Genomic DNA, 19,027 nt, shown 5'->3' with positions numbered 1-19,027 from the left:
CACATCCAATATGAAGCAGACTGAGCCAGGAAGGCTAGGTCCCCAGCAGCTCCTTCAGAGTTGGGCATCTTTGAAGAATCTGGAAACAGATATGACATAGTGCATGGTTTTATTTGTTTTGTCTTTAGTCACTGAGTCAGAAACAATTGAAAGGCAGCCATGTGACCAAGAACTGGACTGCACTAAGGGGTGCTGATACTTCTTTCATGGGTGTAGCCAGAGCTTCTGCACTTAGCTGTGTGATCTGAAGCCTTCCTTAGAGTATCCAAACCTGCCTTGTTTGCCAAGAATCCACTTAGGCTTACTCGGGGGTGGGGGGGGGTGGGGTAAGGCATGCTAAGACATATGTCTATGTCCTGTGGTCTCTTATTGCGACCATGAGTTAAGATCAAAGAAACTAAAAAACAATTTCTTTCTTCAGTTGCATAGGCTACTTCTCATCTGTAGAAGCTCATGTGACCCAGGAGTGAGTCACAGATCAGTAGCACAGGACACATCCCATTGCTCTGGGGGTATCTGATAGACACTGGGGGGCTTAGAATCAGAGAGTTTTATAGAAGACATGTCATCCAGATGAGAAAGCTAATGTTTCATACTCATAATTTCTCACCCTCTTTTAGTTTCTCTTCCTCGAGTTCAGGGCCTCACACGCACTAAGCACATGCTCTACCAACTCAGCTCCTCCAAGCACCAGACTTGTATATTTCTTACTACAAGAACTAAGGTCCCTGGACGGCTATAAGAAATTATAGAAACTGAATGGGTTCAAATAGGGGAAATGTATTTTCTCAGAAAGTGGGAAGCCAGAGTCTAAATCCAAGGTCTCAGCCAAAAGCTGAGAGCCCCCATCTCTGGACTGAGGGAGAACGGGTGTTTCATCTGGTGGATGTTGACATTCTTAGGGTCTTAGTTCCTATTCTATTGCTGTGGTAAGACATCATGATCAAGGCAACATACTGAAGAAAAGGTTCATTGGGAGCTTACATCAGGTTAGAGTCTATGACTGTCAAGGCAGGGAGTAAGACCGCAGGCAGAAACTGAGAGCCTACCAGAGACAATGGCCAGGAAGAAAAAGCCCTAACTGGGAATGTTGAGGGCTTTTGAAACTTCAAAGCCCACCTCCAGTGGCACACCTCCTCCAACAAGGCCACACATCCTAATCCTTCCCAGACCAACTGTGGATCAAGTATTCAAATACATGAGCCTATGGAGGCCATTCTTTTTTTTTTTTTTTTTTAATTTAAAATTTATTTATTTATTACATGTAAGTACACTGTAGCTGTCTTCAGACACACCAGAAGAGGGTGTCAGATCTCGTTACAGATGGTTGTGAGCCACCATGTGGTTGCTGGGATTTGAACTCTGGACCTTTGGAAGAGCAGTCGGGTGCTCTTACCCACTGAGCCATCTCACCAGCCCATATGGAGGCCATTCTCATTCAGACCACCACACATAGACTGGAGGTTGCAGCCTTCTAAGCTGTTTTCCTCCCTCCCTGGTCATATTTCCTCTGCCTTTGTGGGTCTCTATCTTTCTATTTTGTAAGGCTATGATGGGATTTAAGGTTGACCCAAATATTCTAGGTAAGCTCATTTCTCTTTTGGTCTTGTCGTTCTTTGTTTTGAGTCTACTGGGGGTTGATTTAAATGTAATTTTATTTAATGCCTACCTATGGCTGTTTTGCCTGCATGTATGTCTGTGTACCTGCAGAAGTCAGAAGAGAGTGCTGGATCCCCTGGAACTGGAGTTGCACGTGGTTATAAGCAGCCTTGTAATGCAGGAAATTGAAAACAGGTCCTCTGCAAGAGTATCAAGTGCTCTAAACCACTAACTAATCCATCTCTCCAGCTCCTGGTTTCTTGTTTTTATAAGACAGAATTGCAGATTGGCTTTGAACTCAAGAAATCCTCTGTCTCCATCTTTGGAGCCCCAGAACTATAGGCATAGAACACCATCCCCATTTGGGCGCATCTCTAAATTCCTTTTTGTTGTTGTCATTTTTAGATTTATTTGTTTTTATTTATATTAGTATACCATAGCTGTCTTCAGACACACTGGATCCCATTACAAATGGTTGTAAGCCACCATGTGGTTGCTGGGAATTGAACTCAGGACCTCTGGAAGAGCAGTCAGTGCTCTTAGCTGCTGAGCAACTAGAAAGCAGAAAGAGATGGACTTTCCATTGGCCATCTTCTTTTTCTTCAGCTCAGGACCATAATAAATACTGGCATCCACACTCAGAATAGTTCTTCCCACCTCAGTTAAACCTTTCTGAATTTTCCTTCACACACACACATCCCCTAAGTGTGTCTCTTAGATGTTTTTTGCTTTGTTTTGTTTTTTGTTTTTTGTTTTGGGCGTGGAAACATTTTATTGATTTAAAAAGAAACATATTAAGTGCACCTGCCTCACTTTTTCAAAGCAAGTGCCATGCCCAGCATCTGAGTAAGGAGCGCCAGGCTCTATGAAGCTGTTTCTACAAACCCTGAAGCACAGGAAATAGAAATGTACCATGCAATTGCCAAACATAACATGTAAGAGGAAAGCATACACAATTCAATGGCCATGAAAAAATAGATTAATCAAAAGATTTTGTTTAAAAATACTAAGTTCAAGTTATATGGAAATTGTAACTGCATAAAACAGCGTGTAATCAGAAGGACCCATCAGTGGTCACTTCTAGAACAAACTAACTTGAGTTAAAACATTAAACTTGTTTAACTTCTCTTTTTCAAAGTACTTCAAAACTTCACCAAAGTGAAAAAAACATGTTTTAACCATTCCAAAAGCTGTTCTACAGCTCCAACCGCATTCATTCCCCTTGTGGTATACAAAGATATAGCTGCTAACAGAACAAAGTTAGGAGCCAATATAGAAAAGAAACTGTCCCCTTCAAGTGAGAGTCAACATCTGACCTTTATTTATGTTCTCTCCCTTTCCCTGTCATGTCTTTTCACATTGTCTTTGGAGAATATGCACAGTGTACTGGCTGGTTTTGTGTCAACTTGACACAGCTGGAGTTATCATAGAGAAAGGAGCTTGAGTTGGGGAAATGCCTCTATGAAATCCAGCTGTAAAGCATTTTCTCAATTAGTGATCAAGTGGGAAGGGCTCATTGTGGGTGGTGCCATCCCTGGGCTGGTACTCTTGGGTTCTATAAGAAAGCAAGCTGGCAAACCAGGGGAAGCAAGCCAGTAAGTAACATCCCTCCATGGCCTCTGCATCAGCTCCTGCTTCCAGACCTGCTCACTTCCTTTAGTGATTAACAGCAATGTGGAAGTGCAAGCTGAATAAACCCTTTCCTCTTCAACTTGCTTCTTGGTCATGATGTTTGTGCAGGAATACAAACCCTGACTAGTACATGCAGCTTGTGGATTCACACTCCCTCCTGAGACCTCTCCTGACCACCATACAGTGTGACCAGCACAGGAACCCTCTCCATCTGACAGGAACCTATGCCCAGTCCTCACCCCTTCCCCTGCAGGAGTAACATTACTAAGAGACTCTAATACTGCTGCAAGAAGGAAAGACTCCTTACTGCTTGGTTGCCTTGATATCAATCAACCATTTAAATAAAGCTTAAAATTAAAAACTAGAAATTAAACCATGCACAGACAACCTTAGGAAAATGCAGGGTAATAAGTTACCATAAAGTCTCTACTCCCAGCACTCACTTTTCCTGCAATAATCCTAAATATCCATGGGCTCTTCCTTTCCAAGAACACTGTCGGAATCAGCATGCTGGAAGCTGTGGGACAAACAGGCCGTTTCAAGCCCACTGTTATCCACCAGGCTGGTCTTTCCTGTTCTCAATCTGCACACTCAAGTGCTAAAGGCTTCTGGAGAGGGCCACTGGGGGAGGGGCAGCCTGGCTCCCTGCTGAGAGGGTGGGCAGGGAAAGTCCCCCTCCCCCCCCCCCCCCCCCACACACACAGTGGAATCCTCCTCAGCTTGATCACTCTGTGTGGTAGACTTCCTGTCAGAGAGGAGCCTTGGCAGGAGATGACTGTGTGGCTTGGTTTTCAGAGCTCTGGGCATCAGGGGAAGCAGGAGCAGGTCCAGACGCCCCTGTGGCCACAGAGCGCAGCCTTTCTGCGGCAGCTGCCTCTTTGAGAGAGGTTTGTCGTAGCCTGAGAGGAGATCTGGGCAGCATTAGCAGGTGACACTCTCATTGAAGCAGCATTCTTGACTTTAATTTGGGTACTTGTGGAAGGGCCCAAAAATCTGCCTGGCTTAGGACCAGTTTTACAGTTCACACCTTCATCTTCTTCACCAAGAGCTATCAACCTCCTCTTTCAAATCGGGGCCATATGACGCAGGCTTCCAGGTAAATGCCGCTCTTCCAAAGTCCAACATTCTATCTGCTCATGAGGCACACACCAGTACCTTCCACCTTTACCTTCCCACACATCAAAGGGATCCATCGTTTGCTTCAACTCAGCTACTGTGTAATAGCTCCAAATGTATGGAACATTATTCCCTACCTCTCTTCTGAAAATGCTTTTACTACGAATTCTTCCTCCCGGCTGCTTATCAATGGCATCTGTCCCATCAGTTTCTATAGCATAGACACCAGTAATTCTACTTTCACAGCTTACACCAGATGTGTTAAAACAGTGGAGAACCCAAACTGTTAATTCTTGCAAACTAAGCCATAGGAATCACAGAAGTCTGTCGAAGCCTTAAAGAATATGTCTCCATCTCAGTGGCCAAGTAGTCAAACAGGTTATATGTGTAAGGGATGCCAAAGTGGTCAGCCTCTTCCTGCGGGGTGGCTCAAGTCTGCTGGTAGGGCAGGAGAGGTTATGAACCTCCCTATGGAGGTTCCCAGTGTATTTGAATTAATGTTTATCACAGTCAATAATGCATGCCCTGGATTTATTTGTTTTTAGAGGGAAATGACCACTAAACATAGATACCAGCACAGAGGCTTTAAAGCAGTACAAAGACTCTTGCTGGGCTGTGTAAAAGCAGCTGCCCATGATCAGTCCGTGCATATCTAGCACTTCTGCTTTGTGGCCTGCCATCAGACACCAAAATTGTGTCATAAGCGTTAAGAATCTTTGAAACAATCAGAGTCCCAGACCTTTTCGGTTACCATCTGGAGACCACAAACCAGAGTGCAGGCACTCCTCGAACGCACCCTCTGTCGCGTGATGGCAGGGTTCCTGCACAATCCTCTGCATCAAACCATCCGACAGCTGAGGATGTCTGCTGTATCAGAAGCTGCAGGGTCTGAGTCAGAAAGTGACCCGTCCAGCAGGTCCAGTTATTCGAGGGTCTCGAGGGGACCTTCTCCTAAGAACCAAATGGGGGGAGGGAGAGACAGAAACCAAGTGCGAGAAAGGACACGTAAACAGTCTGAGTAGCATCAAGGTCTCACTGTATTCAGCAAGGCTCAAGGCTTAAATGCACAAGCAAAAGGGGAAGCACTTCTCAGCAGGAGGGATGGGGCAGCAGAAATTTTTCTTTTGGCAACTACACGGCGAAGCAGGAACTTGGTGGTATCAGGGTACCTCTTGTGATCAGGACATCTGGTGCTTACTTAGGGCTGGAACATTCTGTGATTGTTCTCAGAACGGTACGTCGGTGGCCCGCTTTTGACCCCCTTTTCTTCTGGGGGGGGCCCAATTCAGAGATCAGGACAATAGAGTTGTCTTAATAGCTCCCAACAAGATAGTCTGAGAGGTGGGGCTGGGAGCATGAACTCCACTTTGAGAAACACAGCTCAAGTGACCCCGCTGCTTCAGCAGAAGAAAACACTGAATAGTGGGGATCACCAGGCCTCACCAGGGTCTTCCTGGGACAGCAGACTCTAATTGGGTGCACACAGAAGCGTGGTGCCCGAGGTTCCCATGTCATCAGGGAAGCCAGCTCTGTCCCCACTCAGGATTACCCCCAGGCTTTGGGATCTGCCAGCCACCCAGTACCTGTTTCTTCTGCACCAGTGGTCATAATGGTGATTGCTTACCTGACCTTCAGCCACCAGGTCCTCTCTTAGGTGATTTTTAATCCCATTAAATTGACAAGCAAGCTTGACCATCATACCCACCCACCCCAACATCTGAAGCCAGCAGTAGTAAGTACAAATCTGTACAGAACACCACCATTAGCTCCTGAGCCCCCATTGTCACCATCTAAACCACCCAGTGCTCTATGGGATAGGGAGCAGAAGATGGCATTTACAGGGACCCTCATGAGGAGATGATAGAAGAAATCAAAGAGAAGCCTATCCCCAGAAAGTCTGAGATCCTGCCAGCCAAATTTAATTAGGGACTGAAGTTTTGGGTAAGAACTCTACAACTTGGTACCCTGTCTTGTAGACCACAAAGGTCCCATTGGACTCCACGCCACCTTCAAGCCCCTTTCCTCTCTCTGGAAGGGCAGCACCCCAGCAGCTCAGGAGTCCTACCAGCCTATCCTTTACCTGAAAAGTACAGATATCCCCCACTTTATTTTCCTTTGTCTAAGTGCCTTTCTATTGCCATGGTAAAACATCATTATGAGGGTGACTGATGGAAGAGTTTATTTGGGATTGTGTTCCAGAGAGATCAGAGTCCATCATGGAGGCGAGGAACAGAAGGAAACAGTAGGTGTAGCAGCAGGAAGCTGAGCGCTCACACAAGCAGCAGAAAGAACTGCTGAAAATGGCTAAGCCTTTACACTGTCTAAACTTGCCTTTAGTGACCTTTTCTCCCAACGAAGCCATGCCTTCCTACAGAACACCACTAACTGAAGACCAAATCTGTGAACCCGGGAGAGCAGGAGGGAGCATTTCTCCCTCAAACCATCACACCTTCACCCCTCCTACTGTGAATGGCTCTGGAATCAAGTGGGTTTCTCATGCATACCACAGGAACTCACATCACGAAGGAAGAGCATTCTAGAACATTCCCCAATGCCCCATGTCTGTTCCAGGCTGCTTCTGAGAAGGCTGACCAGCTCTGTGCATTGCATGCCAGACAGACAAGTCAGCAGCTGATCATCAATCAGGCTGTGTCTGCAGGACATGCTTCTTTAACATAACGCAGCATCTTTTGCAGTCTTGATAGGCTGTGTTTGGCTTAGTGACTCCTTCCTCGGTGGTCTCTTTCACCTCTTGCAAGCAGAAAGAGAAAACAGGCCACATCTCTAATACTTGGCCTGGAAATATCCTTAGCTAAATATCTACATTAACCACTTACAAGATCTGCTTCTTGACCTCCTTGGCACCAGGACCACGTGCATATAACACAATTGCTTGCCCCCTGGTTTCTAAGAGGCTCACAGACTTTGTGGCCTTTTCTGTGATGTGTTACATGTGTTTCCATGTCTAATTACCTAAATCCAAGTCGTGCGGTTAGGTACTATCTTAGCTGTATCGCATGTTCATGTGATCCAACACCATCCAAGCAGCCCTCTGCTCCCAGATACCAAAGTTTGCATTGATTTTTCCATGACCCCTTAACAAGTGACACCAGTGTGGCACTTTGTGTCTTTTGACATTTTCTCCTAAATTCTGGTGACAGAGGTCTGAAGTTGTGGTTTAGCAGGGTCCCTTCTGCCGGAGAGCACAGGCCATTCCAGGTGATTGACATTTTCTGACTTGTGATCAAATGAATGCAATTTGCCTCCTCAGTCACACAGTATGCTCTCCCACATGTCTGTCTGTCGATCTGTCTGCGCTCTCTGTAAAAGCTCTTTTTGTGGCATGTGGAGACCACACAGATAAACCAGGGACCTCTCTGCACCTTAAGATCATTAACTTGGTCCAAAGACCCTTTCTCACAGTACTGTCATTCATCCTTTTGCTAGATAAGGTGACTGTTGGGAGCCGCGCCCACATTCGCCGTTACAAGATGGCGCTGACAGCTGTGTTCTAAGTGGTAAACAAATAATCTGCGCATGTGCCAAGGGTATCTTATGACTACTTGTGCTCTGCCTTCCCCGTGACGTCAACTCGGCCGATGGGCTGCAGCCAATCAAGGAGTGACACGTCCGAGGCGAAGGAGAATTCTCCTTAAAAAGGGACGGGGTTTCGTTTTCTCTCGCTCTTGCTTCTTGCTCTCTTGCTTCTTACACTCTTGCTCCTGAAGATGTAAGCAATAAAGTTTTGCCGCAGAAGATTCTGGTTTGTTGCGTCTTTCCTGGCCGGTCGTGAGAACGCGTCTAATAACAATTGGTGCCGAATTCCGGGACGAGAAAAAACTCGGGACTGGCGCAAGGAAGATCCCTCATTCCAGAACCAGAACTGCGGGTCGCGGTAATAAAGGTTCCCGTAAAGCAGACTGTTAAGAAGGATTCAACTGTATGAATTCAGAACTTTTCAGCTGGGGAACGAGAGTACCAGTGAGTACAGCTTTACGAGGTAAGTCTGATCTTGAACTTTCTAACGAAATTCAAGACAGTCTATCAGAAGTAAAGTGGAATATGTTTGGCCTTGAATTTTTTCTGGTGTTAGGAGCCCTTTTGTTCCTTTTCACATGTTATCAAGTGATTAAGATAGGGCTGAAAATTCTAGAGGAAATTCAGGACAAGCTATCAGAAGTAAAGCGGGGAGAGAGAGTAGGAGCAAAGAGAAAATATGGTACACAAAATAAGTATACAGGCCTTTCCAAGGGTCTTGAACCCGAGGAAAAGTTAAGGTTAGGTAGGAATACCTGGAGAGAGATTAGAAGAAAAAGAGGAAAAAGGGAAAAGAAGAAAGATCAATTAGCGGAGGTCTCTAGGAAAAGGAGCCTGTGCTCATCGCTGGATGGGCTCGGGGAGCCAGCTCTTAGTAGCTCTGAAGCAGATGAAGAATTCTCCTCTGAAGAAACAGACTGGGAGGAAGAAGCAGCTCATTATGAGAAAAAAGGGTACCAGCCAGGTAAAGTGCTAGCTAATCAGTTAAGGAAGCCAAAAGCGGCTGGCGAAGGCCAGTTTGCTGATTGGCCTCAGGGCAGTCGGCTTCAAGGTCCGCCCTATGCGGAGCCCCCGCCCTGCGTAGTGCGTCAGCAATGCGCAGAGAGATGCGCAGAGAGGCAATGCGCAGAGAGGCAGTGCGCAGACTCATTCATTCCCAGAGAGGAACAAAGGAAAATACAACAGGCATTTCCGGTCTTTGAAGGAGCCGAGGGTGGGCGTGTCCACGCTCCGGTAGAATACTTACAAATTAAAGAAATTGCCGAGTCGGTTCGTAAATACGGAACCAATGCTAATTTTACCTTGGTGCAGTTAGACAGGCTCGCCGGCATGGCACTAACTCCTGCTGACTGGCAAACGGTTGTAAAAGCCGCTCTCCCTAGTATGGGCAAATATATGGAATGGAGAGCTCTTTGGCATGAAGCTGCACAAGCGCAGGCCCGAGCAAACGCAGCTGCTTTGAATCCAGAGCAGAGAGATTGGACTTTTGACTTGTTAACGGGTCAGGGAGCTTATTCTGCTGATCAGACAAACTACCATTGGGGAGCTTATGCCCAAGTTTCTTCCACGGCTATTAGGGCCTGGAAGGCGCTCTCTCGAGCAGGTGAAACCACTGGGCAGTTAACAAAGATAATCCAGGGACCTCAGGAATCCTTCTCAGATTTTGTGGCCAGAATGACAGAGGCAGCAGAGCGTATTTTTGGAGAGTCAGAGCAAGCTGCGCCTCTGATAGAACAGCTAATCTATGAGCAAGCCACAAAGGAGTGCCGAGCGGCCATAGCCCCAAGAAAGAACAAAGGCTTACAAGACTGGCTCAGGGTCTGTCGAGAGCTTGGGGGACCTCTCACCAATGCAGGCTTAGCGGCCGCCATCCTCCAATCTCAGAACCGCTCCATGAGCAGAAATGATCAGAGGACATGTTTTAATTGCGGAAAGCCTGGGCATTTTAAGAAAGATTGCAGAGCTCCAGATAAACAGGGAGGGACTCTCACTCTTTGCTCTAAGTGTGGCAAGGGTTATCATAGAGCTGACCAGTGTCGCTCTGTGAGGGATATAAAGGGCAGAGTCCTTCCCCCACCTGATAGTCAATCAGCTTATGTGCCAAAAAACGGGTCATCGGGCCCTCGGTCCCAGGGCCCTCAAAGATATGGGAACCGGTTTGTCAGGACCCAGGAAGCAGTCAGAGAGGCGACCCAGGAAGACCCACAAGGGTGGACCTGCGTGCCGCCTCCGACTTCCTATTAATGCCTCAAATGAGTATTCAGCCGGTGCCAGTGGAGCCTATACCATCCTTGCCCCCGGGAACCATGGGCCTTATTCTCGGCCGGGGTTCACTCACCTTGCAGGGCTTAGTAGTCCACCCTGGAGTTATGGATTGTCAACATTCCCCTGAAATACAGGTCCTGTGCTCAAGCCCTAAAGGCGTTTTTTCTATTAGTAAAGGAGATAGGATAGCTCAGCTGCTGCTCCTCCCTGATAATACCAGGGAAAAATCTGCAGGACCTGAGATAAAGAAAATGGGCTCCTCAGGAAATGATTCTGCCTATTTGGTTGTATCTTTAAATGATAGACCTAAGCTCCGCCTTAAGATTAATGGAAAAGAGTTTGAAGGCATCCTTGATACCGGAGCAGATAAAAGTATAATCTCTACACATTGGTGGCCCAAAGCATGGCCCACCACAGAGTCATCTCATTCATTACAGGGCCTAGGATATCAATCATGTCCCACTATAAGCTCCATTGCCTTGACGTGGGAATCCTCTGAAGGACAGCAAGGGAAATTCATACCTTATGTGCTCCCACTCCCGGTTAACCTCTGGGGAAGGGATATTATGCAGCATTTGGGCCTTATTTTGTCCAATGAAAACGCCCCATCGGGAGGGTATTCAACTAAAGCAAAAAATATCATGGCAAAGATGGGTTATAAAGAAGGAAAAGGGTTAGGACATCAAGAACAGGGAAGGATAGAGCCCATCTCACCTAATGGAAACCAAGACAGACAGGGTCTGGGTTTTCCTTAGCGGCCATTGGGGCAGCACGACCCATACCATGGAAAACAGGGGACCCAGTGTGGGTTCCTCAATGGCACCTATCCTCTGAAAAACTAGAAGCTGTGATTCAACTGGTAGAGGAACAATTAAAATTAGGCCATATTGAACCCTCTACCTCACCTTGGAATACTCCAATTTTTGTAATTAAGAAAAAGTCAGGAAAGTGGAGACTGCTCCATGACCTCAGAGCCATTAATGAGCAAATGAACTTATTTGGCCCAGTACAGAGGGGTCTCCCTGTACTTTCCGCCTTACCACGTGGCTGGAATTTAATTATTATAGATATTAAAGATTGTTTCTTTTCTATACCTTTGTGTCCAAGAGATAGGCCCAGATTTGCCTTTACCATCCCCTCTATTAATCACATGGAACCTGATAAGAGGTATCAATGGAAGGTCTTACCACAGGGAATGTCCAATAGTCCTACTATGTGTCAACTTTATGTACAAGAAGCTCTTTTGCCAGTGAGGGAACAATTCCCCTCTTTAATTTTGCTCCTTTACATGGATGACATCCTCCTGTGCCATAAAGACCTTACCATGCTACAAAAGGCATATCCTTTTCTACTTAAAACTTTAAGTCAGTGGGGTTTACAGATAGCCACAGAAAAGGTCCAAATTTCTGATACAGGACAATTCTTGGGCTCTGTGGTGTCCCCAGATAAGATTGTGCCCCAAAAGGTAGAGATAAGAAGAGATCACCTCCATACCTTAAATGATTTTCAAAAGCTGTTGGGAGATATTAATTGGCTCAGACCTTTTTTAAAGATTCCTTCCGCTGAGTTAAGGCCTTTGTTTAGTATTTTAGAAGGAGATCCTCATATCTCCTCCCCTAGGACTCTTACTCTAGCTGCTAACCAGGCCTTACAAAAAGTGGAAAAGGCCTTACAGAATGCACAATTACAACGTATTGAGGATTCGCAACCTTTCAGTTTGTGTGTCTTTAAGACAGCACAATTGCCAACTGCAGTTTTGTGGCAGAATGGGCCATTGTTGTGGATCCATCCAAACGTATCCCCAGCTAAAATAATAGATTGGTATCCTGATGCAATTGCACAGCTTGCCCTTAAAGGCCTAAAAGCAGCAATCACCCACTTTGGGCAAAGTCCATATCTTTTAATTGTACCTTATACCGCTGCACAGGTTCAAACCTTGGCAGCCGCATCTAATGATTGGGCAGTTTTAGTTACCTCCTTTTCAGGAAAAATAGATAACCATTATCCAAAACATCCAATCTTACAGTTTGCCCAAAATCAATCTGTTGTGTTTCCACAAATAACAGTAAGAAACCCACTTAAAAATGGGATTGTGGTATATACTGATGGATCAAAAACTGGCATAGGTGCCTATGTGGCTAATGGTAAAGTGGTATCCAAACAATATAATGAAAATTCACCTCAAGTGGTAGAATGTTTAGTGGTCTTAGAAGTTTTAAAAACCTTTTTAGAACCCCTTAATATTGTGTCAGATTCCTGTTATGTGGTTAATGCAGTAAATCTTTTAGAAGTGGCTGGAGTGATTAAGCCTTCCAGTAGAGTTGCCAATATTTTTCAGCAAATACAATTAGTTTTGTTATGGCAAATAGCTCAGCTGGGATGTAAACAAAAGTTTCCGAGATTGTGTGTTACTTCCATTCAGTATGAGAAATTTACTAGGGCAGCTAAATTGTCAAAAAGTCTTTTTCAGTATATGTTACAGAATTGGATGGCTGAATTTGAACAGATCCTTCGGGAATTGAGACTTCAGGTCAACTCCACGCGCTTGGACCTGTCGCTGACCAAAGGATTACCCAATTGGATCTCCTCAGCATTTTCTTTCTTTAAAAAATGGGTGGGATTAATATTATTTGGAGATACACTTTGCTGTGGATTAGTGTTGCTTCTTTGATTGGTCTGTAAGCTTAAGGCCCAAACTAGGAGAGACAAGGTGGTTATTGCCCAGGCGCTTGCAGGACTAGAACATGGAGCTCCCCCTGATATATGATATATCTATGCTTAGGCAATAGGTCGCTGGCCACTCAGCTCTTATATCCCATGAGGCTAGACTCATTGCACGGGATAGAGTGAGTGTGCTTCAGCAGCCCGAGAGAGTTGCACGGCTAAGCACTGCAATGGAAAGGCTCTGCGGCATATATGAGCCTATTCTAGGGAGACATGTCATCTTTCATGAAGGTTCAGTGTCCTAGTTCCCTTCCCCCAGGCAAAACGACACGGGAGCAGGTCAGGGTTGCTCTGGGTAAAAGCCTGTGAGCCTAAGAGCTAATCCTGTACATGGCTCCTTTACCTACACACTGGGGATTTGACCTCTATCTCCACTCTCATTAATATGGGTGGCCTATTTGCTCTTATTAAAAGGATAGGGGGAGATGTTGGGAGCCGCGCCCACATTCGCCGTTACAAGATGGCGCTGACAGCTGTGTTCTAAGTGGTAAACAAATAATCTGCGCATGTGCCAAGGGTATCTTATGACTACTTGTGCTCTGCCTTCCCCGTGACGTCAACTCGGCCGATGGGCTGCAGCCAATCAGGGAGTGACACGTCCGAGGCGAAGGAGAATTCTCCTTAAAAAGGGACGGGGTTTCGTTTTCTCTCGCTCTTGCTTCTTGCTCTCTTGCTTCTTACACTCTTGCTCCTGAAGATGTAAGCAATAAAGTTTTGCCGCAGAAGATTCTGGTTTGTTGCGTCTTTCCTGGCCGGTCGTGAGAACGCGTCTAATAACAGGTGACAGTCACAAACCATACATATTGGGAAATGGGTAACCCATAAGGATGGACCAGAGTAGAGAGAAATCTTTATAGCTCAGCAGAGGTGCTGTCTGTCCTCTGGGTATATCAGCACCATATCATTTCTTGCATGGTTCCAGTGCATTGTGCCATGAGGCAGGTTCTCTGAAGAACACAAGGAGATGGTGGGTGGAAAAAAGAAACTGGGGCATTCTGCAGCTCATATCCATGGTTGCCAACTCACTCTGTGGCTTACACACACGGTCACCAAGCTGCTTGCCCATTCCTGTGGTTCACACCTGTGGCCACTGACCTGACACATGGTCATCAGCCTGCTCAGTTCCCTGTAGCTCACACATACATCCATCATGCTCAGGCAGGGTTGCTGACCCACTCACTCATTCAGCCTGTGGTTTTGTACACATTCACACAGTCCTACTAACTCAGTTCTGCTGCTGTGGATTAGTAGCTAAAGATTTGTCTGTCTAACTTTCCTGACCCCTGGCCAAGAATGTGCCTCCAGATCTGTCACAAGGAGCCCTCCCTTCCACAGGAGCCTCATCCCCAGTAGAAGTGGACACCTGCCTCAGCCCATCCTCATGAACCTCCAATTCATGTATGTGGGCTCAGCCTATGATCCTGGTTTCCTAAGCACCTGTGTGTGGACTTCAGAGTCCCACAACAGATGAGGACATAGATTCAGAGAAACTGCCTAGCTCATGCCTAGAACATGTAAGTCAACTCTGTACCACCCACCTCACATGAAAACCAGGTGTATGACTTATGTGGGCAATGTATCTGTACCCTTGATATGTGTAGAATGTGTTGTGTGTGTGCGAATATTTGTGTATATGGTGTTCATGATGCAATATGCTCATGGTCACTGTGTGCTTGTATGCATGTATAGTTTGTACAGGTATGAAAAAATGTATGCATCATGCACAGTGCATTTGTAGCAGATATAAAGTGTGTGCATATCTGTACATGTAGTGTATACACTCAGTGTATACATAAAGTATGTCTGTGTATACAAACACAGTGTGTGTGGGTGCAAGCACCTCCTACTCCCTGTTTTTAGTTGGTTTCCCTGCCTCCCTGCCTGGTTTTCATTGTGCCATACCTACCTTCTGCCTTCAATTTCCAGCTGATGCCCATCTGTAGAGCTGTCTGGACTCACACACACACACACACACACACACACACACACGCACGCACACGCACACACACACAGAGAGAGAGAGAGAGAGAGAGAGAGAGAGAGAACTTATGACTTGAGGCTTGATCACGTCTCCTTATCCCTTGCTGCAGGCAGCTCAAGCAACCCTGAATGAGTTTCAGATCAGTTTTCAGAACATCTTGGTGTGATACGCAAGGCTCTTAGGACCTAGAGAACAGAAAGTATTTCAAGCTTGTTTCCTGGCCCTCCCATAACAAGGCAGGTTCCTGTGTTGAACACTCCAAGCAGGCCCACCCCTTAAAGGCCTCGAGAGCCCCAGCCTCTCCCCATGCTGAAGTCCTCTGCAGCTCAGCTCTGATTTTGCAAGGGTGTAACTAAGCTAAGCCATATCAACTGTATTGTGTGCTTTTTGTTGTCTTTTTTTCCAGATTCTCAAAGTTACCCAAGAAGCCACTGCCTTGGTTCTCCACTGCCCCATGCTGGGTGTGCTCAGAGTGGCTTCACGAGCAGAGCAGACAGAATGATGCACACTGCACTAGGGACTAATACAGGAGGCTCAGAGGAGGACTGGGCAGAAGATGTGTATGGGAGCATATTGCTGGTCAGTAAGTAGAATAAAAAACCACATGAGAAATACAGTGGGCAGAGAATGTTTATTGAAGGATGTTTGTATCAAAGGCACAGTGTGCTCACCCAGACAGAATCAGAAAGAATGGAAACCCAGGGGAGGTCACATAGAGATGGGCCTGGCCTGGCCAGTGCTTGGTGGAAAGGATCCACAGCTCCCTGGGGCCCCAAGTTGTGGTGAACTCCATAGCCTGACACCTACCTGTGGTCTTCATGTAGCCTCCAGGTGAGGCCAGGTGCCAAAGAGGTCAGAGTCTTGCAGACTGGAGAGAAGGAAGTGGAGGAAGATCTGATCCATTGAGGGTGGAATGAAGAAAGAGCTTCCAGCAAGAGGAGTTTTTCTCCACCCCAGGACTCACCTCCTCAGTCTAGAGATGCAGCTTCAAGACCAAAGAATAAAGACCCAGGAGAGAACCTCAGAGTTCAGGGCTGCTGCTCTTGTCCCTGTCTGGAGAGAGCTGGTCCACAGGATTAGTGGAGGACTGTAACCTGTAAACCTCAGATCTTGCACTGGCAGCACACAGGAGCACAGCAGCTGGACTGGCAGCAGCAGGGCTTACAGCAGCTGGACTGGCAGCAGCAGGGCTTGCAGCAGCTGGACTGGCAGCAGCAGGGCTTACAGCAGCTGGACTGGCAGCAGCAGGGCTTGCAACAGCTGGACTGGCAACAAGAAGACCCACAACCCGAAGAGCAGCAAGGCTTGCAACAGCTGGACTGACAGCAGCATGGCTTACAGCAGCTGGACTGACAACAAGAAGACCCACAGCCTGAAGAGCAACAGGGTTTGCAGCAGCTGGACTGACAACAACAGGGCTTACAACAGCTGGACTGGCAACAAGAAGACCCACAACCTGAAGAGCAGCAGGGTTTGCAACAGCTGGACTGACAGCAGCAGGGCTTGCAGCAGCTGGACTGACAACAGCTGGATTTACAACCCCCACAGGAGCCACAGCCTCCCTTGCATCCCCCACAGGAGCCACAGCTTCCCTTGCAGCCCCCACAGGAGCCACAGCTTCCCTTGCAGCCCCCACAGGAGCCACAGCCTCCCTTGCAGCCCCCACAGCTGGAGCAGGAACAGGCTGGCACACAGCAGCACACAGGCTTGCAGCAACACACAGGCTTGCAACAGCAGCTGGAGCCACAGCCCCCACAGCTGGAGCCACAGCCTCCTGAACAGCCACAGCCCCCACAGCTGGAGCCACAGCCTCCTGAACAGCCACAGCAGGTCATGGTTCTGGTGTTTGGTTGAGGATGTAGTAGGTCAGAAGAGGAGGTAGAGAGGAAGTGTGCAGGTGTGGAGTCTCCTGAGCCTGGGGCTTTTATATCCCTGTCCTAGTTGACTGATTGGCCCACGGTCTCTTCCTTATGTCTATTTTTATACTATCCACAGGGACATTGCCTGTGATTTAAAGTAACACAAACATTGTTATACCTTGTGACATACTTCCTACACATACAGTTTTCATCCCTAAACCTTCAATTACCCAATTTGAGGTTCTGGTATGGCTATGGTACATTGCTGGGTGGCAGAAATTAATTTTCTGCAGTTTGCAGCCGCTGGGAAGAATCTACACAGGTGGAATGATATCATTCAAAGTTCTCCTGTGGTCACTTTCCATCCATTTTCTTCACCTTTGAAGTTCCAAATAATCAGTCATGAAATTGCTCACACTGTTCAATAGCACCCTTTTTTAAGATGGTAAGTATCCACCCAATCTGTTAATTAATACACTACAGGTCTTAACTCTTCATAACCTTCTGCTTATTTTTAAATCATATATCCTAGACACTACGAGCTTATAAGCTTTGTACAAAATAGTTATCCCCTAAACAGGGGATAATGTTCCTTCCCCCCAGAAGCCATGGGTTGTCAAATAAAAAGCCCACTGCCAGGTGTAGTATTCTTCTCTTCTAGCTCTTGGTTCAAGGTGTCCAGGAGACCCCACCCCCTTAGACAAGGTTGTAGTAGGTTGGTCTGCAGCTGCTTGTATTGTAATGCTAAATGTTGTCCCCTTTGCCCCCAGGAAAGAGAGAATACTCATGTACAATAGGACTTTGCTCCTTAATTTAAAACTATTGGTTAAATAAAGATGTCCACAGCTAATAGCTGGGCAGAAGAGACATAGGTGGGGTTTGGGGTCCCAGGCTTAGGAGTCTGAAGAGACCATCACGGAGGAAAGGAAGATAGAGAGAGGAAAAGACGCCCTGGTGTAAGAACCTTAAAATAATGGCCATGCAGGCTGGCTTACCTGGAGTTAAGAGCAGCCCAGTAAAAACATGGCAAATCACATAGTGGTGTTATTGGCAGGGAAATAGTCATAATAGCATAGAGGGTAGATATCTGCCCAGTTCTAGTGTTGATTAAGGCTTATTATAAATATAAAGGTTTTGTGTGTGAGTGTGTGTGATTCAGGAACTGAATATGCAAAGGTGAAGTAGAAGCCCTGGATTGAGGTTAAATATTTCTACAAGTATAAGCGATTGTCATTGCTCTTGATTGCTTACAAGAATTTGATGTTTAAGACACTGTTGCTGAAGACACCACATACACTGTTAGTATCATACGGAAAAATCAAGCTGCTGCTGATCTAGAGGCTTCCTCCCTGATGGTTAGGTTTCTTAGTATTGGAAAGTCGGACACCCCTAATGCAGTAAAATATCAGGAAGGATCCAGAGCCAGAGAGTATGATGAACCGGAAATACACAAAGCAAAGCAGCTCTGTGGAGCAAAGTTAACAAGGAGCTCTGAGGATGGGAAAGGAAAGTTATGCAAAGCTCTGGCCACCAGAAAACATCTTAGGAAGTGCAGGTGCTTGGGAGATCAAGCAGCCAGATGTGTCCCAGACCCAGGGCAATAATGAGGGTGTTGCTATCATGGTATCAGAGCTATTTTGGCTGTGACCACATGAGTGCTACCATATCTTGGCTACCTCTGTGTGTGAACACAGCCATAATTGGGGCATATGTCCCAGAGGGCTGAGAGTCTACCATCCTGAGCCAAATGTTTCCCTGTACTCCCAGGGAAAGTGAAAAAAGATAGGAGAGAAGGAAGGAAGGAAGGAAGGAAGGAAGGAAGGAAGGAAGGAAGGAAGGAAGGAAGGGGAAAATTGGCTGTTGAGACATGCATTCTTTCAGATGCCCCCAGAATTAGTGGAATAATTCAAGAGATCAAAAATATAAGCTTACCTTTTAACTGGCAACTCTTTGATGTCAGTGAGTATCAGATTCTGGCAGGTGTCTAACAAGATTGCCAGGTTCTTGTGAACTGCAATAAGAAGTTAAATGGACATCTGCTGTGGAGTGGTGCGGTCGCTGAGATACACCCTCTTCTCCTCCCTCCTCACCACCTCCAACAGTAGGGAAAGCTGTCCCCCGGAGTCATAAGAACATGAGAATGGAAAAGTTGCCCCTACCAGAGTAGGCCCTTTATCTCCCCTGGGTAGCACAGTAGAGGTCATGGGTGAACTGCCCCAGCCCAAGGGCATGAGCACAGGAGAACTAGCCATGCCACTCAGTGGCTGTAGCACTCAGGAGAGTGGGCCCTGCACCTTGCCTGAGTAACACAGTG

The 19,027-nt window shown here is 46.6% G+C and overlaps 1 protein-coding gene and 1 pseudogene across 1 annotated transcript; both read right to left on the bottom strand.

The window, feature by feature from the left end:
- Positions 3,785-5,027, bottom strand: Gm19094 (predicted gene, 19094; annotated as a pseudogene).
- Gm7579 (predicted gene 7579) lies at positions 15,467-16,731 on the bottom strand. Its single transcript, NM_001347555.1, has one exon. The coding sequence runs from the start codon at positions 16,687-16,689 to the stop codon at positions 15,958-15,960; it is 732 nt and encodes a 243-aa protein (NP_001334484.1). The 5' UTR covers positions 16,690-16,731; the 3' UTR covers positions 15,467-15,957.
- Between the last annotated feature and the right edge of the window lie 2,296 nt (positions 16,732-19,027).

The sequence above is a fragment of the Mus musculus genome, chromosome 7, assembly GCF_000001635.26.
Source record: "Mus musculus strain C57BL/6J chromosome 7, GRCm38.p6 C57BL/6J".
Classification (NCBI taxonomy): Eukaryota; Metazoa; Chordata; class Mammalia; order Rodentia; family Muridae; genus Mus; species Mus musculus.
Note: the sequence above shows the minus strand (reverse complement) of the source record. Positions and strands in the feature narration are given on the sequence as shown.

Coding starts and splice junctions, on each gene's coding strand:
- Gm7579 (NM_001347555.1), bottom strand. CDS start 16,689: ATGACCTGCTGTGGCTGTTCAGGAGGCTGTGGCTCCAGCTGTGGGGGC.